Here is a 25116-nt window from a genome sequence, read left to right on the forward strand (position 1 = left end):
CTGATCTTAATAAACCACGCCCGGCCTCTTTAATAAAGAGTGGGGAGGGGGGCAGAGAGAAAGAGAAGACGGGCAGAACCAGAGCCGTGATCTCGCGAGAACGGAGAGAAGCAGGCCATAGGCTGAGGCCGTTGAGGGGCTTTCTCCCCCCCCCCATTTTTTTTAACTGTAGCTTTTTAACCGATTTCGGTTCGTTCTCACGGCACGGGGCTGAACTGCTAATAGCGAGATACAGTGGTTCCTCGGGTTACAGGTGCTTCAGGCTACAGACTCCCTCGGGTTAAGTAGTACCTCGGGTTAAGAACTTTACCTCAGGATGAGAACAGAAATCGTTTGGCGGCAGCGGGAGGCTCCATTAGCTAAAGTGGTACCTCAGGTTAAGAACAGCTTCATGTTAAGAACGGACCTCCGGAACGAATTAAGTTCTTAACCCGAGTACCATTGTATAGGGGAAGCTCGAATCGGCTTGTGGCGATTATAATCACTATTAGGCCCGCAGCCCATCCTGGCTGGGAATTTGTTGCGTGGAAAACGCCGCTCTTCCCGTGCGTCGCCCGAGGTCGGCTGGTGGCAGGAGTTTCGTTTCCTTTGGGAGGCTGCTCCGGGTTCAGTGCCAAGGAAATTACTCCCATGTCACATGAGCTCTCGCGATAGAGTCATTTTTTTAAAAGAAATTTTATTATTGTGTGGGCGGAGAGGGAAAACAAATCATATCCTCTACTGGAAGGTTCTCAGAAAAAGCAAGAGAGCCCCTAACAAATGGGGCTTGTCGGTTGTACTGTCGCCACAAACGCGACTTGATAGGCATTTCAACTACAGACATTTTAGGGCGAGGGGCAGGGAAAGTCACATAACAACATGCCAGTGAGACAGCAGAAACCTAAACACAAGCTGCGTAAGTTTGAAGTTGCTTTACGTTGAGCTGAAAGAAGTTTTAAGACCTGCTCCGGCTTCTGAAGCCACCTGCAGCAAATGGAGGTGACAACCTACCAATGCCACGAAACCTCACTAAAATGGCTACTGCTGTCACTGGTCATTACTGCCTTTAAAAAGAAAGAGAGGGACTGTAACGGAAGAGGGTAGATATGAAAATGAGCTTGGCACCAGTGATTGCAAACAGGAGGCAGTCTTTCGAGTTCCCCCTCTCCCATCCCTTGATTGACTATTGGAGTCGAATATTTCCCTTTATCTCTCTATAAATGCATCTCTAATGCAGTTGTCTCCCACATCCAAATGACCAGGCACAGAACACTGGAAAGCTGTAAGCTGAACCATTTTCAGGCCATCATTATAGGCAGATGTGCAAGCAAAAATCTAGTACTAACTGGGAGAATTACTACGTTTATTTAAAATTGCAGTGTTGACAATAAGAATTTATAAAATACATGTTATTAACTTTTATATTTATATTTTTCTCTTTTATACTTTTTCAAGCAATCGATAGTTTTGACTAGTAAACTGAAGTAGGATCCTGGTTACTGATATATGTTGTTTTGGTTTATTATTTTGTTTTCCAGTCTAAATAATAATGCAGGTATATTTATTGTAGAGATATTTCCCATAACTTTGTTAACAGCCTTCTTTCTGTGCAAGCTTCCAAGCTGAACAAATGTTGCAGGAAATAAAGCAGTACTGGAGACAAGAAAAGAAAAATGAGGATGTACTTTGTAAAAATACTGAAACATTGAACTAATCCCTTGTATGAATCGTCATGAAGGTTCTTGTCTTTTAGAAAGAGGCATACTCATTATAGCATTAAAAAGGTAGCAACACAATTTTACTAATATTGGATAGACAATACTCCATGCTATTGCAAATAGGAAAGAGATTGTCACATTCATACAGTGGAAAAGCAGTTACTATGCACGACATCTGCTTTAAGTAAAAATCAGATTTAAAAGTTTCTATTTGCTTAAGATTATTTTTTTTTGAAACAGGAAAATGGGAAGGAAAATTCAACGAATGTTGGATTCATCACTAACTCATAGTAATGCAGATGAGAAAAGGATTTTAATTTGCAGAAGTCAAAATAATACAAGGGAGTTTATATAATAAACCAAGTTACTAATTTTATGCAAAGCATTTTAATAAAGATACTACTAACATTAATGACACAAAAGGTCAAACTCCCTTTGGTTTCTTTTAAACATACATCATTATGCGTATCCTATAAAGCCAGCAGTTACAACTGTCTGTTAACATAGCTTTCTTTCTTCAAAGTTCGGTGAATTTCCATGTAAATGATATGAAACAAGCTACTTCATCTGTCAAGGTAAAACTATGAGAACAATCAAATCTTCCTGCGTACAGAAAGTCCAGAGAAACTTTGCAAATGAATGCACAGTATGGGATACAAGGGAGGAAAGCTACCACAATAGGAGTATTTTCTCATGTTTTCTCATGTTTCAGCAAGTATGATCCGAAGAGGAGCTGGATTGTTTTCGTTACAGGGCAAAAAAGCCTTAAAAAAATATTTTGAAATTTTCTAAGATCATGCCACTGTAATTACCCTGTGTGTAACTTTTAGAATAAAACTATTATCCTGTAGTTTCATTTTTTTTACATGAAAGGTTATAAACAATTATCCCAGAGCTAGAAAGTGCTTATTTGGTTCACCTTCATGTGGCCAAGAAGAAAATATATTTCACCAATGAATATCTGAGCTCATTAGGAAGCTCATCTATTGTTTTTAATGCAGTTATCCTCTTGGCACTTGATCCATCTAAACAGGGATAAGGTATAGAAAACAAAAAGACAAAACAAAAATCTAACAGAACAAACTAGAATTCTTGGTGCATAGTTAAAACTTCAGTGTACCCCGAGACCACTGATTGTTCTTCAACAGTGTTTAAAAGAAACTCAAATAATTCTTGAAGCGAAAAATGGCAGCGTAAAGTATTTTTATGATGTGCTGTCAAACACACACAACCACTCTTCAGGCAAAAGAATTATATCATACAGAGGACAATTACCATTCACTCCAACTCCAAAATAAATTTTGAACAGAATTCTGAAAGAAATCAAGAAGCAGATCTAAAAATAATTGTCTCTGAATACCACCACAGATTCTAGGCAAGGATGTTTCAAGTATCAGCAGTACATGCAGCTGCTTAATGAACATCATTCCCAGTTCTGCTAAAAGTAAGGTTTGGGAACAACACAAGTATCCATTGTTGGGAAGCTAATGTCCTCCTGTTTTATAAAAACAGTTTCCTCCTCATCATGCAACATAGTGGTACTGATTAGGGTTATCTTTGTCTCTCTCCATATAGTCTCTGTCTATGAGAGATTCAATCCGCTTTTTCAAGTCTCCAGGCTGTAATAAGAGAATAAGTTGACACTTTAGCAATGTAAGGACAAAGGAAATAAAATACTAGAGAGAGACAGACAGAGAGACAGACAGACAGACGGAGACAACAGTCTGAAAACGATAATGTATTCTGTGATCACAGTAATTTTACCATAATTGTGCTCCCAATTTCGCCTCTCCCTTACTGTATTATACATTAATATTTCACTCACCTTTACTGGAAATTTTAGCTGATTATATAACTCTGAAACAAGAAGATTGTGACTGAGTGTCTTCCTCATCTTCATTATTCGTACTATAGCTGCATCAATCTGATACTGTCTATCTTGAAACACCCTTTCAGTTGTGCTGACTTGCTCTTCGACCTATACGGCAAGTATGAAAAATATGCATCAATTACCCTGACACACAAACACACACATGTGCATACATACATGCATATTATTTGGTTAATACTTATACTTAATTGATAGTATGGAGAGAGGATCTATACCAAAAGAATTGGGGGATTAGGCAAGAGTGAAACAAAAGTCAACTAACGGTTGCATCATGTAAATTTGCCTCAGAAAGGAAAGGCAGCACAGGGTATGACTGAAAATAAAGGTCAGATAAATATTTACAAATTATCTACAAATTTAACTGGCTGAATCCATAACCATGTCAAATGTTTAGTTTTTACCCCTCAAAACAACCCCCCTCTCTGAGTCTAATACTACAATACTTGGTTGAGCCCGGAACAAAAGCACTTCTATTCAGAGCTGAGAATACAGCACATTTTTCATACATGTCTTAACCTCTCTTGGTTAAACCCAAACACCACCGCACTATAGACAGACTATTCCAAAGAGCTGTCCGCATCGAATACATACCGTTTCTTTCATCTGGATTTGATTGATCTTTATTCTGAACAATTTATGCTTAAAATCACCATTAAAGGCAAATTTGTCTCCATCTTCTACATCCTTTCCTCTTGGACTTTTATTCAGCACTCTTGCTTTACCACAGGCCAGAGACTGCAAGGTTCTTTTTAATTCGCTGTCCTCTGTGAAAGGGGTTCAAAATGCAAACACACAGTGGAAAATTGTTTACAATTGCTGTATCAATTGCCACAAAGCACAGACTGAAGAAGAAATGAGCTGGAAAAGTGTTGAGATAGGGGCAGGTAGAGATTGCTCTAGTTCAGTCCTGAAAATCTACACATATCTACTTGCTTAGGGGAGTTAACAATATCCTAGGAGATCAGGATATCAAACAGCATATTACAAACTGCTTCTGTCCCCCTCCCTTCTGCTATAGTGCAGAAGACTGTGAAATATAAGCCTGCCATATACAGGTACAGTAGCACCTCGGCTTATGTTACCCTCGGGTAACGTAAACTTCGGATAGCGAAAGCGGCAAACCCGGAAGTGTTTCACCCCGCGCACATGAGCAAGAAATGCTCTCCTACACTGTGACCATGCACAGAAGCAGTCTGCCACCACATGTGCAGAAGCGGTCCCTCCGGTTGAGGAAACCTCGGGATCCGACTGGAGTTCCGAAACGGATCCCGTCCGCAACCGGAGGTACCACTGTACAACTACCATAGTAGTTTGCTTGGGGAAACACAGCAGTACTATTGTGGATCCATGTGCCTCCCCTGCTTTTCTTCTATGCTTAAGTATAGAAAAAAGCATGAGGGAATTGCCAGATACCATAATGCAGTGCAATCCATAGGTACAATATTCAGTTCAGAGTTCCATTCAGTTCAGAGCCCAGGGTCAACTACATCCTGTATGTCATAAGCAGTTATTGGAAAAACTGCTATTTGCAGCCTAAATGTCATAGGATCATAGAATGTGTTCCACAATATATTCTGAAACAACAGTAGTAACATGTAGTACTGGTATCTCTTTGTATTCATGTTTACCTCTATTAATAAAGCTCTTGTAACAAGTCATTCTCCTGTACAGTGGTACCTCTACTTACGTTCACCTCCGGTTATGTAACCTTCAGGACACGTACGTGGCAAACCCCGAAGTATTTTTCCGGGTTTTGCCAGGCGTGCATGCGCAGAAGCACTCTACCGTGCCGCATGTGTGTGCAAAACAGGCACTTCCGGTTGCAGAAACCTCGGGATCTGACCGGAGCTCCGGAATGTATCCCGTCTGCAACCAGAGGTACCACTGTATTTTAATCCGATCACATTTATGCCAGATCAAATCCACAAGACACCTGTCTTCTCAAAAACTATTACATACCTATACCAGTGGCCATTTTAATTTCTTCAAAACTGAATTCATCTCCTTCATTGAACATTAAAAGCACTAAGGTTTGGAAGAGTGACACCTGAAACTCCTTCTTGCCCTAGAACAAACAAAATATTTATATTTATAACATTACACACACACACACACACACACACACACACACACTAGCCTAACTGTTAATGACGCTGTCCCCTGTTCTTTACCAAAGGTCATTTATCTGCAGCTGGATAGAACGATTACAAACAAATCGTATACATAAGCTGAACACTGGAATGGGTTAAGTTACCTGCCATACTCTACCATATCTTTAGGCCTTGGCTAAGCCAGGATAAAGGACTTATGCCAATGTATCTCCAGATGAGCAGGCTCTATGTTGGAGAGCCAACTATTCTAAACTCCCCTCATTCAGGAGGATCTTGGGTTTGAGTTGCTCCCTTTGTGCTAGAAAGGCAGGAAGAAGGAAACTGATGGATGACAGGTTTGGCATTAAACCATTCTGAGCTAAAGTGAAATTCAACCTAGGAATTTCCAAAACCCACCTCTGCTATTTCCAAAAGAAGAAGAAGAAGAGTTTGGATTTGATATCCCGCCTTTCACTCCCTTTAAGGAGTCTCAAAGCGGCTAACATTCTCCTTTCCCTTCATCCCCCACAACAAACACTCTGTGAGGTGAGTGGGGCTGAGAGACTTCACAGACGTGTGACTGGCCCAAGGTCACCCAGCAGCTGCATGTGGAGGAGCGGAGACGCGAACCCGGTTCCCCAGATTACGAGACTACTGCTCTTAACCACTACACCACACCATGTTTTCCATCCTTAGTTCCAAACAGAATGCCAAAAGTCATTGGCCAAGTTCAAACAGTACGCTCCCTGACTCACTCTATGTCACGGGTGTCAAACACAAGGCCCGGGGCCCGAATCCGGCCCGCCAGACCTCGTCATGTGGCCCATGTAGCCACCGCCGGCCGCCAGCCTTCACTTTTTATTCTCGCTTTTTTTTTTTTTTTACACAAGAAAGCCGCCTCTTCAGCGCATGCGCGGCAGCCTACAAGCCAGAGAACGTCTGCCCTCTAGCGGCGCCGGCCATTCTACACAGGAAACCTCCACTTTACATGTCCTTTACATAGTCCTACAGATACAACCGGCCCTTTGAGGGTGACCAAACTGCTGATGCGGCCCCCGATGAATTTGAGTTTGACACCCCTGCTCTATGTGCAACAAAGGAGCAAGATTCCACCTGACACTTCTCAACATCTGTGCACAGACGGAGTATTTTAATAGGATAAAATGACATTAAATCCATGGCTAATTTTTTCTCAAATGAATCTCTGGAATGACCATAAGCTTCAGATCTACATGTATCCAATTCTAAATGCTGAACTCTAAATGTCTGCACAAGAAAGATAGGCAAGTTTCATGGCAAGAAGGCACAATCTGATTCCCACATCATGCATAGAGAAAAGATAAAAATATCACGTGAATCAGAAGAATACCACCAATATATTTTTGGTTGCACAGCAGAATCAGACTCAAAGTTGCAGCATAATATATATGGACTGATAAAAAATCTCATAGAATGTTGCTTAATGTGAATGCTCCAATGTTCACCAAACAACTAGTGTTTATGTTCCACAGATTAAGTGCAAGTACTCTTTCACACCTATTTGACCACAACTGCTCTTATACAATGCAGGCAACTAGTAGCATAAAATGTTTCTGATCATCAACCTCTGAAAATCCTTCTGGCTCCTGGAAGTGTGAATTTCTTTTATGTATGACCAGGGCTCTTTTTCTAGAAAAAAAAGCTGCCAGAACATGTTGACCTTTTTATAGAGGGGAGCTTTTTAAAGCCAGCAGTCAACTAGCCAGGACAGGCAGCTCAGGCAATCCATGGAGGAGCTTTCAGGCCAGGCCAGCTCACCAGCAACCACTCTCCAGTCCTACTATACTGCTGCTGCATCTGTCCTCCTCTCCCTCTGCCACCAAGAAGCATTTTTGGGGACAAACTGCAAGCCTGCAGTAGTGGCTGGTGAGGCAGCATGAGTGGGACTCTGTTGCTATCCTGGCTTCCCAACACCATGAGTCACTGCGGCTTATTGAAGAAGGAAAGTGAGTAGCGTGTAGAGCTTGGTGCACGGTGGCAGAGTTGACCCTGATTCACTGCACTGAGCTCCTTGTGCCTTGTACTTCTTGGGGTACTGGTAAACCAGAAGAGCAACAGAGTCACACACACACACACACACCACCCCCTCAGGCTGCCATGCGTAAGGGAAATGGAGGGTTTGGGAAAGCTGTAAATGGGAGCGGGGATAGAAGAGCAAAGATTAAGTTATTCAAACACACCTCTTTAAATTCTGCTTTCAGGACAGCATGTCCTAAACTAGTTTGCCACTGAAGTTTTCGACCACTATGCTTTCCAAGATAAAAAGTCTTAAATACTTCTTGAAGTTTAACCATCTGAAATACAAAAAATAATAAGAAACATAAAAATAAATCCGGGCAAACACACAAATCCAGGCATAAATGGCAGCTAAATACAAGTAACATTTCATGTATTCATTCGTGTCTGTAAGTAAAGCAGAAAACCAAGCAAAGAATGCAAATTTGTACAATTTGATGGATTTGTTCCAACTGCAGGATATCAGCTTGTGGCACAGAAATGAATACTCTCCTTGAACATCCCATTAATATGAATGACTAGGGGAGAAGAACTCAACAGCCCTTAATCAGTTTTGGAAAACGTGCAGCTACACTGCATTTATCCAGGATCTTACATTTGGCTTTAAAAAATGTTAAATCAGAATTGAGTAGGCTCTAAGGCAGGGGTGCACAACCTGCAGCCCTCCAGACGATGTTGGGCTACACCTCCCACCATCCCTGATCCCTGGCTATGCTGGTTGGGGCTGATGGGAGTTGTAGTCTAGAAATATCTGGAGGGCCATAGGTTGTGCACCCCTGTTCTAAGGGGTAGAGGTAAGTAGATAAAAGTATACTGAAAGGTATATTCTGTCATAGCACCCCTATATTTCACGCAGAACTACGGCATTCAGCAAAAACACACAACCCATTATTCCTGGGGATACTTCACTTTCGGATTCATGATGTACATACATGTGCACACATGGGGTGACTGGATCTCTGTATGCTCCCATGGCAAAAGGTTTCAGGAACTATGGTATTATAGGCCAGACAGAATAGTTTTCACATTCAGGAAGCTTTCAACATGGGAGTACATTCATGTATTCAACCTCTCCCCCTGCAGTCTGAAGTTATTGCATCCTAGAAATAATAACCAGGTGCATTCCCTGCACTACTGGCCAGTGTTTCCCAATTGTTGGGTGTTTATACTACATTTTTTAAGATTTGCCTTGAGAGAGTCTTTAAACCTCTTTTGTTGACCACCAGCATTATGCTTTCCATCTTTAAGTTTGGAATACAGTAGCTGCTTTGGAAGGTGATAATCTGGCATCCGAACAACATGACCAGTCCAACAAAGATGATGTTGAAGAATAATTGCTTCAACACTGGTGATCTTTGCTTCTTCCGGTACACTGACATTCATTCGCCTGTCTTCCCAAGTGATATGTATAATTTTTCAGAGACACCATTGATGGAATCTTTCAAGGAGTTGCAGATGTCGTTTATAAGTGGCTCATGTTTCCACAAGCATACAGTAAGGTTGGTAGTACAACAGCTTTGTAAGGAAGCATTTTGGTTTCCCTGCGAATATCCCAGTCCTCAAACATTCTTCACTTCATTCGGGAGAAAGCAGACTGGGGCAGACCTGACCTGACCCAACACTAAGGTGGGATGAGGCGACCACCCCAAGCGGCACCCCCAAGGGGTGGCGTGCTTGTTCCGCTGGTCATCTTTGCAGCCAGTCTCCTCCAGAGTTGGCAAGGGGGGAGGCATTCCACCACCCAGCTTGGCTGCTGGGCGGGCGAGGGAGATTTTCCCACCCCCACCTGGAGAAGCTGACGTAAAGCCTCGCTGCCAGGTGGGAGAGAGAAATCCAGAAAGGATCTCACCCCCACCATGGCAGGGAAGACCCTGCAAGGGCATCTCACAGAGGAGTCCTTACGGAGGTGGGATGCTTTGCCTCATGTGCCAAAACACCTCTGGTCACCCCTGGTGGTGGGATTAATAGCATCTATAGGAGCCACACACTTCCTTATGAGCAGTGGTGAACCTACTGTTTTGGGGCCCTGAAGCATGAGGCAGCCAGCACTGAGGTCTGAGTAACCATGGCTATCGTCTCCAATGGTGTTATTCCACGACAGATCACCACACCTTTACAACATCTGTGCTACTGACTCTCACGACTTCGGGATTGTTGAAATATATACAACAAAAAATTAACCCATTTGAGTTGTGCTACTCAAATTGGGCCTCCTATACCCAAAAATTTTAAGCAATGTGGACTAGAGTCACTTCTCGGGGCCCCATATGGAAAAGTGCTTGTCCGTCAGCACATGCATGCAAGACTGAATACCTGATCTAATGACACGGAACAGCTTTCACCAAAAATCACTGAAAGCTTCTGTGCTCTGGTTTGTGCATGTGTAAATCCCAATGTATGAGCTTCCAGAGATCAAATCCAACAAACCAACGAACATCAATAATATGGCTGGGATGTCCCAACACATCAAGTGTAGTTGAAGACTTACCTCTGGAGGCAAAAGGACATCCATAGGTGTATAAGTTGGCCAGTATCCCATTGTAAGTATATTTACTGTTAAGTCTATATTCCCTGGGTCCTTTTGATTCTGTATGTACTATGATAAAAAAGGAAGAAAAGGATTTTCAGTCATGTTAATGAGTTAAGAGGTTTTGCCAGGGAACAAAGAAGGAAGGAGGAAAGAAAGCACTACTGCTGCTGCTAATTATTATTATTTTCTACAAAAATGTCAACTTTATTCAAATAGTGTAGCAATTTCCACCAATATTTACAGCAAAATTGAATTTAATCATTGAAACAATGACTTAAAACTGTTATTTAACAAAGGTTGAATTCAGTGATACTCTACTTGCATGGTAATGTTATTAAAACTCAAAACAATCTGAAAATAAAAAGCTTAAAATAATATTTAGAGCTGATGTTGAAGTGTGAGTACTTTCCTAATTCTGACCTGCATTTTTACCTATTGAAGTATTAAATTTCAAAATCAAAGTTTGATGCATCTACGTTTTTTAATAATGCAACATTTCCAATTCCTAATAATACATTAGGATATATCTGTGTCAGTTAAAGTGAATTCAACTGATTGACAAATCTTATGGCAGCATATTCCATAAGTTATGTTCTGCGTGAAATATTACTTTATAATCTACAGACAAAAATAGTAATTAGCGTGGATTTTAAAATGACAAAATAACCCACTATATTTGCAAATGCTCCTCTCTCTTCTTTCAGCACAGCTGCAAAGATGAGTTCAGAAGATTTTGCTTCTAGTTTTGTCCAAACATAGGGAAAATGTAGTCAATCTTAACTGTGATTTGTTTGACACAAGCCAACTTCAAATCAAGAGCTATGAAGCTACAGTTAAAATTAACCAATTTAGGGTTCATATCAAACACTAAACTTCAGTTAACAAAAAATGGAAGCTTCTGATCTACTCATGGCTGTGATCTTAGGTGGGGAGGAGTGTGCAAGTCCAATGTTCATTGCAGCTCATTACTGTTATGCCAAACCATAATTTATCAGGTCTGAAACTAGTCATATCAAACCAGCTCAAAATTTCACTGAACTATCCAACTGAAGTGAAATCTTACCTGTTTAAACTGAACCATAACATCTTTTGAAAGTTCCATATCCTTAAACATTCCTTCCAGTTTACTGGTGAAAGCAGCACCACATTCTGTTATATAAAACAAAAAAAAAGTAATATAGATGCTGTAACTGAAACTGTCAATTTAGGCACACAATGAAGGTAACAAACTCTTCAGAAGGAGTAAAGCAAACCAAATATGATTTTTTTTTTTAAATGTTCATTTGTTTGGCATCATAGATTTCCAAAAGGACTAACCTGTTCCATTTCCCCCATATATAAGGGCGCAAACTTGTAACTGAAGGAACCAAATTCACAAATGCTTACCATGCTTAAGCTTAGACAACATAGATTTCTCAGCATCTACTGAAGCGCTTTTCCCAACCAGAAGTCTTTTGGCCAGATCCTTTTTATAAAATGCTTCAAATACATCTTTACCTGCATGGACAATGTTGAGGAGGATGAGAAAAAACATCACTAAAGCACATGATGTGACTTTTTTTTGAGCCACAGAAGAAAAAAATTAACTAAGAATATATATGTGTGTCTGTCTGTCTGCCTGTGAGAAAGCATAGGAATAATCCTATATTTAAAGGAAGTAGCAGAAGCAAGATTCTGTCACTTTGTTGTCGTTTAGTCGTGTCCGACTCTTTGTGACCCCATGGACCAGAGCACGCCAGGCACTCCTATCTTCCACTGCCTCCTGCAGTTTGGTCAAACTCATGCTGGTAGCTTTGAGAACACTGTCCAACCATCTCGTCCTCTGTCGTCCCCTTCTCCTTGTGCCCTCAATTTTTCCCTACATCAGGGTCTTTTCCAGGGAGTTTTCTCTTCTCATGAGGTAGCCAAAGTATTGGAGCCTCAGCTTCAGGATCTATCCTTCCAGTGAGAACTCAGGGCTGATTTTCTTAAGAATGGATAGTTTTGATCTTCTTGTAGTCCATGGGACTCTGTCACTATAAACCTCAAAATACTACAGCTTATACAAATGACACTTGTTCAGTAAATAACTTAAAACTTGACCTACACGTTCTACCTGTGAAAGTGCCAAATTTCAAACTGATCTGATAAAATTGCCACAGATACAGCAAGTTTAAAAGTGCTGGAAATACAAAATTTGACTCTTCCTCCCCAATTATTAAGATAACATATATATTTCTTTCCCATTCTGGTGAAAACTACCAATGTGCTTTATATAGACTTGTTGCAGAACCTACATGTCTGTTGGGTTTCTCAGAAGTTATAACAATGTTCCTGCCCCATTTCTATTGAAAACAAGTAGCAGAAAATTGTGTTGTGCATGGCTGAAAGTGCAATGTTTGTAGAGGGAGCTACAATTCCTATTCCTTTAGCTATAAAATATCATTGGATCCTTCAATGTGCAGTTCTATAGAGTTCAATCTTATCCTTCAAGCGCATGAAACCACTGTGTAGTGTCACTTACTGCAACATGCATCAAGCCTTTGGTATTTTGGTTAAAAACTCAGCAGTGCAGAAATGTATGATACACTTTAAACAGTTGTTTAAAAAGAGATTCCTTACCATGAATAAATCTAAATATTATCATAATTTTGTCAAGGATTCTTTCCAGCTCTTCATCTGTTGCTTCCTTATTGCCAGCTCTTAGCTTTGAGTCCACATGTTTTGCTAAAAATAATTAAAAATAAACAGCTTAAAACTAATCTTGGGGGGTGGGAAGGATCATTTGGTTTCCACATATTAGTTTTAACATATCTAAAACTACACTACGAGTTTTATAAAAGTTGAAAGAAACCACTCAATGCCAAAAACGTATAGTCTAATAAAAATATGACACAAAAAATGAAGGAAAAGTAAAAAAAAAGCAGCAGTGGCAGTTTTCCTGTTACAATGCTGCAAACAAGCAGGCTGCTTGCAGTTCATTTGACTTCAGTGAGATTAATCCAGTCTGTGCATAAAACTGCAATATTTACAGGGTTTTTAAAAATCCAAGTCTGTGCCAGACTCAGAGGAGGGAAATATGAGGAGGGAAACTTATGGGCAAAGAGTGGCAGAGATAGTAGAACTATAGTGATGATGATGAAGAAGATGAAGACAAAGCTAAAAATTAACAGTAAAATAAACCGTTTGAAATTAATATACAAATCTACAGAAAGCCAATGATAGTGATAATGAGAATGATATTATCAGAGAGGCTAATAATAATAATAATAATAATAATAATAATACAAGTAGCAGAATTCAGAACAAAAATCTGAAGCGTTCAATGTGAAGCAGGAAAACCAGTTAAAAATATTACAGGTTAGGTGCCGTGATAAAATTAAAATAGTAGTGAACAGAGGCAGTAAACTGGCAGATATGGGGAACTGATGAAAAGAGTGTGAAAGAGAGAAATTTAAAAAGAGGGAAATTTAAAATATGCACACATTCACCAAAACTATGAAATAGTATTTCCTCTTTCTGTACCTTTCTTTACTATACAGTGGAATATGTATACACCCACCCACCCATGTAATCTGAATTTTTGTAAAGCTTCAATATTTATATAAAAGCACTAACATATTTACGCACTATTTATTAAGTTAGGGAATTTTTCAACATTAACATACTACATGAAAGACCTAAACTTCTTTATTTATTTTTTTACTCTAAGCTATTGTAATGGCTTAAAATATTTCCAATGGCTTGATAGCCAAAAAAGCCCCCAGGATTACACCATGAATCTGAAGATAAAAAGACCACCTCCTCCAATTAGAAGTAGAATGAATGGAAAGGAAGAATGGAAAGGGCATGTTAAAAAGGTGAGAACTCATTCTTTCACTGCCTTTCCTTACTCATGGTTGTTAGAGGCAGTCACTGTAAAAGCAGATCCAAAAGCCCCTTGATATAGATAGCACCAAGCTGTTTTTAAATATACTGATAAAGTTCTTATAAGCCATGCAAAATCCCTGAACCTGTGGGAAAGAGCAGGGTGTGCACATAATAAAGCAAATAATTTAATTTTCCACTCCTTATTACAGAGCTCTTAAGAGATTTCTACACAGATCTCAATCTAGATATAAATTGTGACACAACAGTTTCCTTCTGAATGCTTTATGCACAAACTAACACCAGCTGCAAAAATAAGTGCAGGCTCTTTTGACGGTAGGGCAGCTAAATGAGATTTGTTAGATGGTAACTCAGGAGAGGGCCTTCTCTATGGTGACACCCTGGTTGTGTAAATGCTAAATATATAGCTGGCACCATCTCTGTTGAATCTTTGGCAGGCAGCTAAAAACGCACTTGTTTGAACAGGCATATGCTGAGCAGAGGGTAAACATTTAAAACACATTACTTCCTCCAAAGAATCCTAGAAACTGTAGTTCACAGAGATATAATTCCCAACATCCTTAAAAACTAGTTTCCAGGATTCTTTGGGGAAAGTCAGGTATGTAGTCTGTGTTTGCTTCTACTGCTGTTTTAATGTTGTTTGGTTGTCAATGGCTTTCATCTGCCCTGTGATTCACTTTTTATGTAACCATTATGTTTAACTTGTTTTATTGTACTCTGACCTGCGACTGCTTGTTGATAAGGGGCAGGTTTAAAATGTTCATGATTAAGAAAGAAAATAAATAAATGCAGGATGTGGCCAAATTACAAAAGCTTATCAACTGAAGTCTATGTTCCACAAGACTTCTGCAGTAGGATACCCAGGTTAAGGACTGCAGAGACAGTTTTTCAGTTGTTCTGCTCCTGCCTCGAGGGTCAATTCAAGAAAGCAGGAACCCGCTACTCAGCAGATGCTATTTAACATCCACATCAAACTGCGGAATGGAGGTCATCCACAGACTTGGGACTTGAGTGGCATCAGTATCCTAACAACACCCAGCTAGTTAGCCAATCAGAGTATATTACCAAAGAGCAGGGTAAATAAAACTAAGAGTAAAATCAGAATTAGATCACATTTCTTTCAAAAAGGGAAACTGGTTAAACATTAAAACTTTTGAATTTTATCTTTTCCCCACTCCCCACCCCCCTCCAAAAAAATCCATCCCGCATGTAATAAGGACTGCAAGAGCACTAGTGTAAGAGATACTGGAGAAAGTGTCTGCATGCCTACTCCCCATTGAACTCTCTCTTCCCAGAATTTTACCTGTTGTTATATCCACTGCTTTTGGGAATACAAACTCATGCCAAATCCAGAATTTAACCAGACCTTCTATGTCCCACTTCCAATCAATATTAAGGCAGCTGTGGTCCCCCCCCCCCCCACGTTAGAGGACAATGGGACAACTTCCATGGCAGGGATAGGAAATCTGTGGCTCTCCTGATGTCGACTACAACTCTCATCACCACTCGCCGTGCTGGCTGAAGCTGATGGGATTTGGAGTCCAGCAACACATGGATGAATCATCTCTGCTTTATGGTTTGTGTTCTTTGGACGTGTGCATGTGTTTGGGTGTGTTTGTTTTGGCCCCCTGAGGTCTTTACTTTGGAGACCTTAGGAAAGACCACTGCTTTAGATAGCTCTAGCTTCTCTCTTTCATCAGATCACCCCAATAATAAGCAACACAACCAAAGTTAACTCTGCCTTTTTTGGAGCTTCCTTAAATAAAACTATGTTGTAACAGCACTCTAATTTCCATGCAGTTTTCTGAGCAAATGGCACCGCAGTCAGTCAGAATAAAAGCAAGCACAGATGCCCAAGGAGAAGAAACAATCATGTCTCTTAAGAATGCAGCCAACATCCTTATGAGAATACACACACAAGCAAATATTTTCATGGAATAGATATTGTACTGCTGGACACTGGCATATTTAGCAACTTAATCCTAGACAGTATAAGTTTTAGAAACAGTATTTTTGCAGAAAAATAGTTATACCTATAAGTTCTGCTGGTTTATTTGGTCTCTTGTTGATAAATGTTTCAAAAGATTCTTTCATCAAGTTTATACATTTCTCATTTTTCTGAAAACACACTTCTATTATATGATCCACTTTGTCCTTAAAATCTAGCAGCTCTTGCACCATATCCTTGTCTTTTTCAGGGTTTACCACTATTGTTGTCCCATAGTTCTGCAAAACAAACACTTTTGATCAAACGTGTCAATAGTACTTACCTCTCTTATTTCCTAATATTCCCCCACCATTTACATTGATAATAAAATCATTTAAATCACAGTTGTTTTAATGCACCTGAAACATTAAAAACACCAAAACATGAGAATCGCACTACATTTTTTAAAATAAATAGACACTTAGTAAGTGTTTTTCCAGCATGTGATGCTAATTGACACAGAAAATCTGTTTGTACAGTACTAGTTTAGGCACAATACAAAACTATAGTTTAGTAATACAAGAACAAGTCTTCTCTTCTGGCAGTCTTGCATACTCCCCCCCCTTCCTTAGCATGACCACAGGAAAGAGTTTGGAAGCTTGTGCTTCAGTTTTTGATTTAACTGCAATTTGCTAGGGCTATCCAAAACCCAAAAAACTGTGCTTAGCTTAACTATGAAGCTAGTTTGCTTCCACTAACCATAGCCAAGATTAACCATTGTCCAGAGATTCAGACAACACGTTAAACCGAGATTACTCTAAATTGGAAACTGAAGTATTTTATTTCCTCCTCATGGCCACACAGCAAGTCTGAATACAGCCACAGATCATTGTTATATAATATGAAAAGGCAAAATATGTTTAGGGAACGTTCAGAAGGTTAAGTCCCATCAAATTTGACTATGGGGTGCTGCACTCATCTCCGCTTTCAGGTCGAGAGAGACGACCTTTGTCCGCAGACAACTTTTCTGGGTCATGTGACCAGCATGACTAAACTGCTTCTGGCACACAGAACACCGTGACAAGTGCCAGAGTGCATGGAAACACTGTTTACCTTGCCAGCACAATGGTACCTGTTTATCTACTCGTGCTGGTATGCTTTCGAACTGCTAGGTTGGCAGGAACTGGGCCAAAGCAACGGGAGCTCACACCACCACGCAGATTAGAACTGCCAACCTTATGACTGGCAAGCCCAAGAGGCTCAATGGTTTAGACCACAGTGCCACCCATGTCTCAATGCTAAAATACTGCAGGCTTAAAGATAATGGATAGCAATGTAATTAGACAAAACAACAACAAGAAAAAGAAGACCCACCATCCCTATCCCACCACTTAATTTTTCTTTCCCCTAAATAATCACTACATTAAGCTGACGACATAAATTCAGAGGTAACATACTGTCAGCTTTAGCCTTCCATAATGAGTGATCCACTTCTCAACCTGGTAATTCTTCTGGTCTTTTAATATCTGTGAATTCAGCCTCTGTGATTCTAGCTACCAATCAGGAGAAAGTCCTCAAAGAATTCTACCACTCCTAGGTTCTTTATAAATATGAGGTGGTTTAGGTTTTCCTCAGGCAGATCTTCTTTGCGAAGCTAAACCACACTCCAAACATCAGAAACATGATTTTCTAAAACAAAAATTGTGCTTAACACTTAACTACTCCCACGGTTCTTTTGTATTCCCTCTCAATATGCAAATGTGGCCTTCCTGAGGATGGATTCCAGGCAGTAACAGTGCTTCTAGAAGGAGGTGGCTGCCACACAAACTGTTTGTTGCTTATAAGTGGTTGGCTGCAAATATTGCAAAATATAGTAGCCATGGTTCAAAGAAGATTTTTTTCTTCTTATCCTGTGGTATGTTTTTCCACATGCAAAGTGCACTGCTATGTTCAACTTTGATAGGATTGCTGCTGAACAGTAGAGAAAACTGAAGTGAAGCAAAGTTTCACCTTCTCAAGTTTCACCTTGCTTTCAGTATCTGATCAATCTTTTTGTTTGTTCAATAAAAAGGGGATTTATTATGAATTGGTTGAAATTCTAAGTTACTCAGAATCTAGATCAAGCAAATCATTTTTGACTTTTTGGGGGGGAAAGTGCAACAAAACAGCATGTTTCCAAATACCTTGATGTATTCACTCCAGTGCTGCAAGAGGAGCTGTTGTCCGGTTTTCACACGGCTGAAAAGCTGGCACATCTGGGTGAGATCTGCTATTCTGTTTTCATCAAGCAGATTATCAAGTCCTTAAAATGAGAATGATCAACACATAACACATTAAATAAGGTGGTATTGTTAGAAAATGGAACAGAACTTTCTGTGAGTTTAAAGCAACAGCATCTAGACATTATGGTGGTTGCAAACAAGCAACTTTCCCCCCTGTAAAGAATATATGATTGACAAGTGCTTTATATACAAACTGAGTTTCTGTCTCTCATATACATAGATTTTAAAAGCACTATATCCAAATGTGGAATTCTAATGGGCTAGATTTGCAACAGCTTGTCCTAACAAAACTATCAGCCTGCTGAATTTAAAATATTTCAGAGGAGCGGTTGGATTTTAGTTCATGGAAAAATACAGGTCTGTTATTGCTACAGCACCAAGAAAGAGCTCTGTCAGTTATAGAGGTCTGCGATTAAATAAGCAGTTTTCAGAGAACTATCCGTGACCCAGCATTCCTGGCAATTCCTTCCCATACCATGTTAGCCAGTTTTATGAACAATTTTATGAAAATTTATACATATCCCTTAACTTTTATTGCTCTGAAAAGGGTTTGCTTACATTATTTGTTGCCAGTTGCGTGCGGGAATGTGTATTGGCCATCATATTTTAAGAATACTTGTTTGTTCCAATGGCTTTTCCCAGGCCAAAGAGGCAGCTGTACAATCTGTTTTCAGTTTCCCATAAAATTTGAGCAGATTATGCAGCTTAAAAAAAAAAAAGCTAATTAGAAAAAAGTACCTTTTTGCAAAACAGCTGATAAGTGCTCTCCTAAAAGCTGCCTCTCCACACAAGCAATGAGTGGCTTCCTGTTTAAGGCAAGAAAAAGAATCTATGAATACCTGTACAATTTAGGATGAAGAGCCTTCAAAAGGTGTGCAAGTGTATACTATTGGTTGCACATACAATTGTAGGTAGAATACACATCTTAGGTTCACCAACTCTATGTTTAACTACATACACAGAGGGACAGTATAGCAGAATGATAATATTCAGTTAACAACCCAGCCATTCTTGATGTAGAATCATCAACGTGATCTTTACACTAATCAAAAGGAAAAACCTAAATGTGAGAAAGAAGCCACTTACTGTTATGTATTAATCCTAAATGTATATAGAGCTTAGCAGGAGAACTATAAAGTTCTGTAGGTGGTGTTATACTGTCTACTTAAAGCACCCATGAAAAGTGTGTAGAGAATCTAGATTAACTGTCCAGCAGGTTGAAGGACAGCAAGTGGACATCTGCCACATCAAGGGCTTACACCTGAATTATGCTGTGGAGTTCTCTTTTCACTTGTGTACTTTTTCTTGAATACCTGCAGATTTGCCTTGTCTGTGGGCGGCCCCATTTTGCTTCCAAACTAGTTATCATGATGCTCTGCTTCATCATGAGAGGGAGTCATCTGAGAACTCCAATATGCTACAGAACGTTAGTGTATCCCAGGTATATTCTTGGCTCCCTACAGGAGTACTCTAGCCTACTATTATTTATGAAGAGGAAAAGTTTCCGGATAGCAAGGATTTATTTTTCCTTGTTCCATGTTCCTGAAACCTTCCTTTACTGTGTTAAAGGGCTCAGGATACCAGGCTCAAACCTGAACACATTATTGTTGTAAAGTAATAGAAGAGTTTCTAAATCGAAAACGAGGGTGTGTGTGTCCTTTTTTTCTTTCCTCCTTCCAGAAAACTGCCCATGCAGTGCAGAGAGGAGAGAGTGCACATCAGTTGTAATCCCTACCTCAAGCTTCTAAAAGATTTTAGGAGTTCAAGCAGGTCAATCCCCTACCAAATAACACCTTCAACATTTCATAGGCTCTAGAAGCCACTGAGCAAAGATAGCAGCTGTGTTTTCTTTTTTCCGTGAAATTTACAAACGAGTATACTTCTGCATAACTCTCTAGTATGCAGAAACCAGTACCTTATTTATAGTTGGCCCCATTTCACTCCCAAACTGAGAGTAATCAGACCAGCAAATTAAGTATGAAAAGAAATGATGATATACAACGCTTCAGTAATGAGCATTCATTAATAAAGATCTTGGGGAAAGTCGAAAAGGATACACAAATGTAAGACAAGTCCTTCTGCATCAGAGCAAAAGCCCATCTAGTCTAGCATCCAGTTCTCACATTGGGCAATCAGATGTCTGTGGGAAGCCCACAAGCCCATCTTCCTTGCCAAAGACACTCATCTTCCATGACAGCGGAGGTGTAGCCACCCTGGTTCTCTCAAATCTGCCATAGCCAGATGTTCCCAAAGGCCTTATCTATTAACCTCTCCGCTTGTCTAGAGCAGCCACCTTGGCTGCCCTCTAGGGAACAAACTTGTCCCATGGGCGCCAGGAATGCATTGATTGCACCATGCACACAAACACAATTCCTGCCAACAGGTATATAGTTCTACATGTGACATTTGGCACAATACAGTGGATAAGTCAAATCTCTGCTGGCTTTCTACCTGCATACGTGTTACTGTTGTTTATTGAGTAATTTACTATGGAGTTTCAGATTTCTGGAGTTGAAAAGTGGTGCGGGAATAGCCTGACAACACAGTAAGGAGGCCAGGGCAAACAGCCTTCTAACTTGCTTGCTACCTTAATGCTTTTCCACTGGTTCTGACGGCTCCCCATATTCGGCTGCATTATATTTATTCCCCTGACTAGCTCCCCGGAACTGGCGCTGCAGCCAAATTGTTCACGGTCCTCATTTGAAGAACACAAGGAGGTGTAATTCAGACTTGCATTGCAAAAAGCAAAATGTTATCTTGCAGCTGCAGTAAGCCAAAGCTCCTCTTGCAACTTTTAGAACAAAAACAGGTGATAAATAGGAACACACAGAGCTGCCTTACACTGTCAGACATAGGTCCATCTAACTTAGTATTGTCTACAATGACTGGCAGCAGTTGCCCAAGATTTTAGACAAGGTTCTCTCTCCCTTCCTGGAGATGCCATGCATGGAAGCAGACACTACCACTAAGCTACAGCTCTTCCCCTATCTGTAACTACAATTACAGATGTTATCATTAAAGTTAATTATTAATGAACAGATAATCTAAATTGAGTGTTATGTAATAGGTAGAATTCTAAAACTCCAAACATTGTTAAGCTTACCCAAATACCTTTTGCTTCTACAGTGGTACCTCGGGTTAAGTACTTAATTCGTTCCGGAGGTCCATTCTTAACCTGAAACTGTTCTTAACCTGAAACACCACTTTAGCTAATGGGGCCCTCCTGCCGCTGGAGCACAATTTCTGTTCTCATCCTGAAGCAAAATTTTTAACCCGAGGTACTATTTCTGGGTTAGTGGAGTCTGTAACCTGAAGCGTATGTAACCTGAAGCATATGTAACCTGAGGTACCACTGTATTTCAAGAGCATAATTTTAAGAACATAATTTAAATATAATTTATAAAAGGTGGCACCACTACCCCTTTAGATATAAAGAGTGTTGTACAGTTTTCTATAGAACCAACTTTTAAAACAAACAAACCATGTATTAAAGAAAAAAAGTAAGAGGTACTCACTGTGTGCTGTGGTCTAAATATGTCACTACTCTATCTGCTTCTTCTTCTAAACGTTTGTTAACATGGTGAAGGTATTCTGGGACCTATCAATTTTTTTAAAAAAGAAGATATTTGGAAGGGAATTTTGTTCTACAAAAGGACAAGTAGAGTGTTAAAGCTACTAAATAGTAAAACAGCATGACCATATGCTCGTCTGATCTTACCTCATGTAATCATATAGATAACTATATGCATTGATGGCTCTACTCATTTATTTGTGGTAATTCTGTTATCCCACCCCACCTTTCATTCACAACAGGCAGGCAGCAATAACAAGAGAAAGTAAAACTGCTATTCATTGTGATTCCAGTCCTTTTTCTATGAACCAAAAGCAATTATTGCAGCAAGGAGTCTCAAAATACACAAATGGCAGTTTTAATCTAACCTGCCGGATACTCACCCCACCCCCCAAAAGAGAGAATTGAGGAGATATTAATATTTTTACAGCAGTAGGAACAATCCAGAAATGCACACACTGCTTTCAGTCCAGACACATCTGCAGGGTTGAATTCTTAGAAAAATCGCTCTGCAAGTTTGCAGCAGAAGCAGGCTGTGGACAGCACGGCTGACCTTGACCTGGCATCCATGATGTCAACAAGAAGCCTCTCTCTGGAGAGGTTTTTGCCTTCTGCCATGCTATCTCAGTACTCACATTCATAATTACTTCAGCTTCTTTTATGAGAGGTACAAAATACTGCATGTTTTATAAATTTTGTACACAACTTCAGAATCACATTTATAAATATTTGTAAATAAATAAATATTTAGAAATCTCTCTCTATATATACACTGAGGTGAGATTTTCTTTGTGTGGGAAACATCTAAGTTCTCAAACACAGTCACATGGAAGCCAGATTATTGGCTCTTTATATAATTTTTATGCTATTTTACTGCTTTCCTTTGGCTGTAATCCCTCAAATATACAAAAATCCCATGTTTATATATACAGCATATATTTAACAGCAAAACTATTTCAAAAGGTAATTGCTATGCATTATTGTGACTTTTTTGTTCATATGCATAGTTATTGAACAATTCTGCCAAACACAACTCCCACTCAACCATTTGAACTCATATTGGGAACAATTCCTACTACATTTTGTTTAACTTCATACCTCTCTTTCTTGCATTAATCTTTGGCCTTCTGCAGTATATAAACGATTTGTATCTTCCAAAAACCTTTGTTCAAATGCATCTTTATAAACCTATTTAAGAGACACATTAATGTAGTTTATCAGATTAGTGCTTAAATTGTACAGCAATTTGTCAATAAAAGATAAAACGTAGTTTCTATGCAGTTTTCTTCTAAATGCAAGCTGTTTTATTCATTTATTTAGATTACCCGCCATTTACAATAAGATCCCAAGACGGATTACAACAATAAAATATAGTTACAAAACAAATAAAATAGGTACAACCATAAAACAAGTGAAGTGTAAAAAATAATTCCACATCTTAAATGTTTATATTGTTTTTACAAGAAAAATAGTTCCAATACAGATGCAGACTAATTTTATCCATTCTTCAAACAACCCTGTGGCATAGGAAATATTCCTACTTACAATTAGGGAACTAATAGTGAAGGAATACCACTTGAACTAGTTATACAAAATTATTGGGCTCACGCATTTCCTTTTTTCATTCTCCTTCAATATGGGCACAAAGAGAAAATCAAAAGCTTTCACTTCCTCTTTCTACTAATTGAGGTTTGCTGCTACATTCTAATCTGGAACTGTGGTTAATTTTAACTATGGTTTAAGAAAACAGTTTGAGATCAGAAAGCATTGTCTATGCTATTTGAAGTTGGTTTGTTCCACTAAACTTTAAGTATACTAACCAGAGCTTCTCCATGTTTGGACATAACATGTGTTATTAACAAATCACACTAAGATATGATTTAGGGTGACACGCATAAGGAAGAACAAGCCACTACGACACTCAGCCTCGAATGCTCCCCCCATACCTCTCCCAAGTGAAGGAACTACTGGTATGATGTGCTGTCCAAACCCAAAACCATGGTTAACGTTATGCTTAGTTTAAAGAAAGAAAGCTTCAATATGTGCACAACCATGCACATGTGCATCGAGCCAAACCCGGAAGTGATCCAAAAAGTCACAAAAAGGGGCGGAATGTGGTGCCTTGGAATGTAACCCCCATGTAAATGGGAGATTGCCTGTGTTCAAAAAGACTTTCATTTCTACCTCAAAACACTGCCTTAGTGATAATAATAATAATAATTTATTATTTGTATCCTGCCCATCTGACTTTGCTGCCCCAGCCACTCTGGGTGACTTCCAGCATATATAAAAACATGGTAAAACATTAAATCTTAAAAAAGCTTCCCTATACAGGGCTGCCTTCAGATGTTTCCTAAATGCTGTATAATTACTCATCTCCTTAATATCTCATGGGCAGGCATTCCACAGGGTGGGCGCCACTACCGAGAAGGCCCTCTGCCTGATTCCTCTGTAACTTCACTTCTTGCAGTGAGGGAACCAGCAGAAGATCCTTGGAGGAGGACCTCAGTATCTGGGCTGAATGATGGGGGTGGAAATGCTCCTTCAAGTATACAGGGCCAAGGCTGTTTAGGGCTTTAAAGGTCAGCACCAACACACTGAATTGTGCTCAGAAATGTACTGGGAACCCATGTAGGTCTTTGAGGACTGCTGTTATATGGTCTCAGCGGCTGCTCCCAGTCACCAGTCTAGCCGCTGCATAATGATATGATAGGAATGCCCACTATGAAGCAAGTTGCTCCTTAATTGAGCAGGTCATGTGATATGGTATGTCTTTTCATATCAGCACCACTACAAATACCATGCCAAGTTGGAAAATTCAGCTCTTTTCTGTGAGCTTTTGCTGAGAGTTTGGGGTGGAAGGAGGAAAGTGTCATTGAAAGTCTACTCAATATTGATCCAGTGTAGATTCCAATGTATAGTTAGCAGAGTAACAACTTAAACACCTTGCAGGATTCCCAAAAAATAGAGCAGAGGCATTTCATCCAGCAGAGCTTTACTACTATTGAAGGTAAATGAGCATAATGGTCACAAATCCAGTACATTCAGGATTGGCATTGTCTAGAAGAAATCCAGTTACAGGAGACTTAACTCAAACTTACAATAAGTCTAAAACTTAACACTAAGCATACTATGTACAGAACACCACACCAGAAGGAAAAGATATTGAAAGAGAAAGTGTGAAACCCAGCCTCCATCTGGCCTAT

The 25116-nt window shown here is 39.6% G+C and overlaps 1 protein-coding gene and 1 long non-coding RNA gene across 2 annotated transcripts in view; one reads left to right on the forward strand and one right to left on the reverse strand.

The window, feature by feature from the left end:
• The first annotated feature begins 78 nt into the window (after window positions 1-78).
• LOC309530253 lies at window positions 79-2670 on the forward strand. The gene is made up of 2 exons (XR_014218730.1): window positions 79-253; window positions 1938-2670. It is a non-coding gene; the product is annotated as an uncharacterized lncRNA (long non-coding RNA).
• CUL4A (cullin 4A) overlaps window positions 1992-25116 on the reverse strand; it is a 31614-nt gene continuing 8489 nt past the window's right edge. Inside the window, exons 7-20 of the mRNA XM_082218627.1 lie at window positions 23009-23098; window positions 21855-21937; window positions 19078-19145; window positions 18241-18359; window positions 16164-16356; window positions 12865-12969; window positions 11650-11760; window positions 11327-11412; window positions 10222-10329; window positions 7898-8011; window positions 5548-5653; window positions 4180-4352; window positions 3523-3675; window positions 1992-3316 (exon numbers count right to left, since the gene is read on the reverse strand). Coding sequence (XP_082074753.1) covers window positions 3221-3316; window positions 3523-3675; window positions 4180-4352; window positions 5548-5653; window positions 7898-8011; window positions 10222-10329; window positions 11327-11412; window positions 11650-11760; window positions 12865-12969; window positions 16164-16356; window positions 18241-18359; window positions 19078-19145; window positions 21855-21937; window positions 23009-23098 — 1605 coding nt within the window. The 3' untranslated portion in view covers window positions 1992-3220. The remainder of the gene's footprint in view (window positions 3317-3522; window positions 3676-4179; window positions 4353-5547; window positions 5654-7897; window positions 8012-10221; window positions 10330-11326; window positions 11413-11649; window positions 11761-12864; window positions 12970-16163; window positions 16357-18240; window positions 18360-19077; window positions 19146-21854; window positions 21938-23008; window positions 23099-25116) is intronic.

This window comes from Podarcis vaucheri (assembly GCF_965113315.1).
Source record: "Podarcis vaucheri genome assembly, chromosome: 4".
Taxonomy (NCBI): domain Eukaryota; kingdom Metazoa; phylum Chordata; class Lepidosauria; order Squamata; family Lacertidae; genus Podarcis; species Podarcis vaucheri.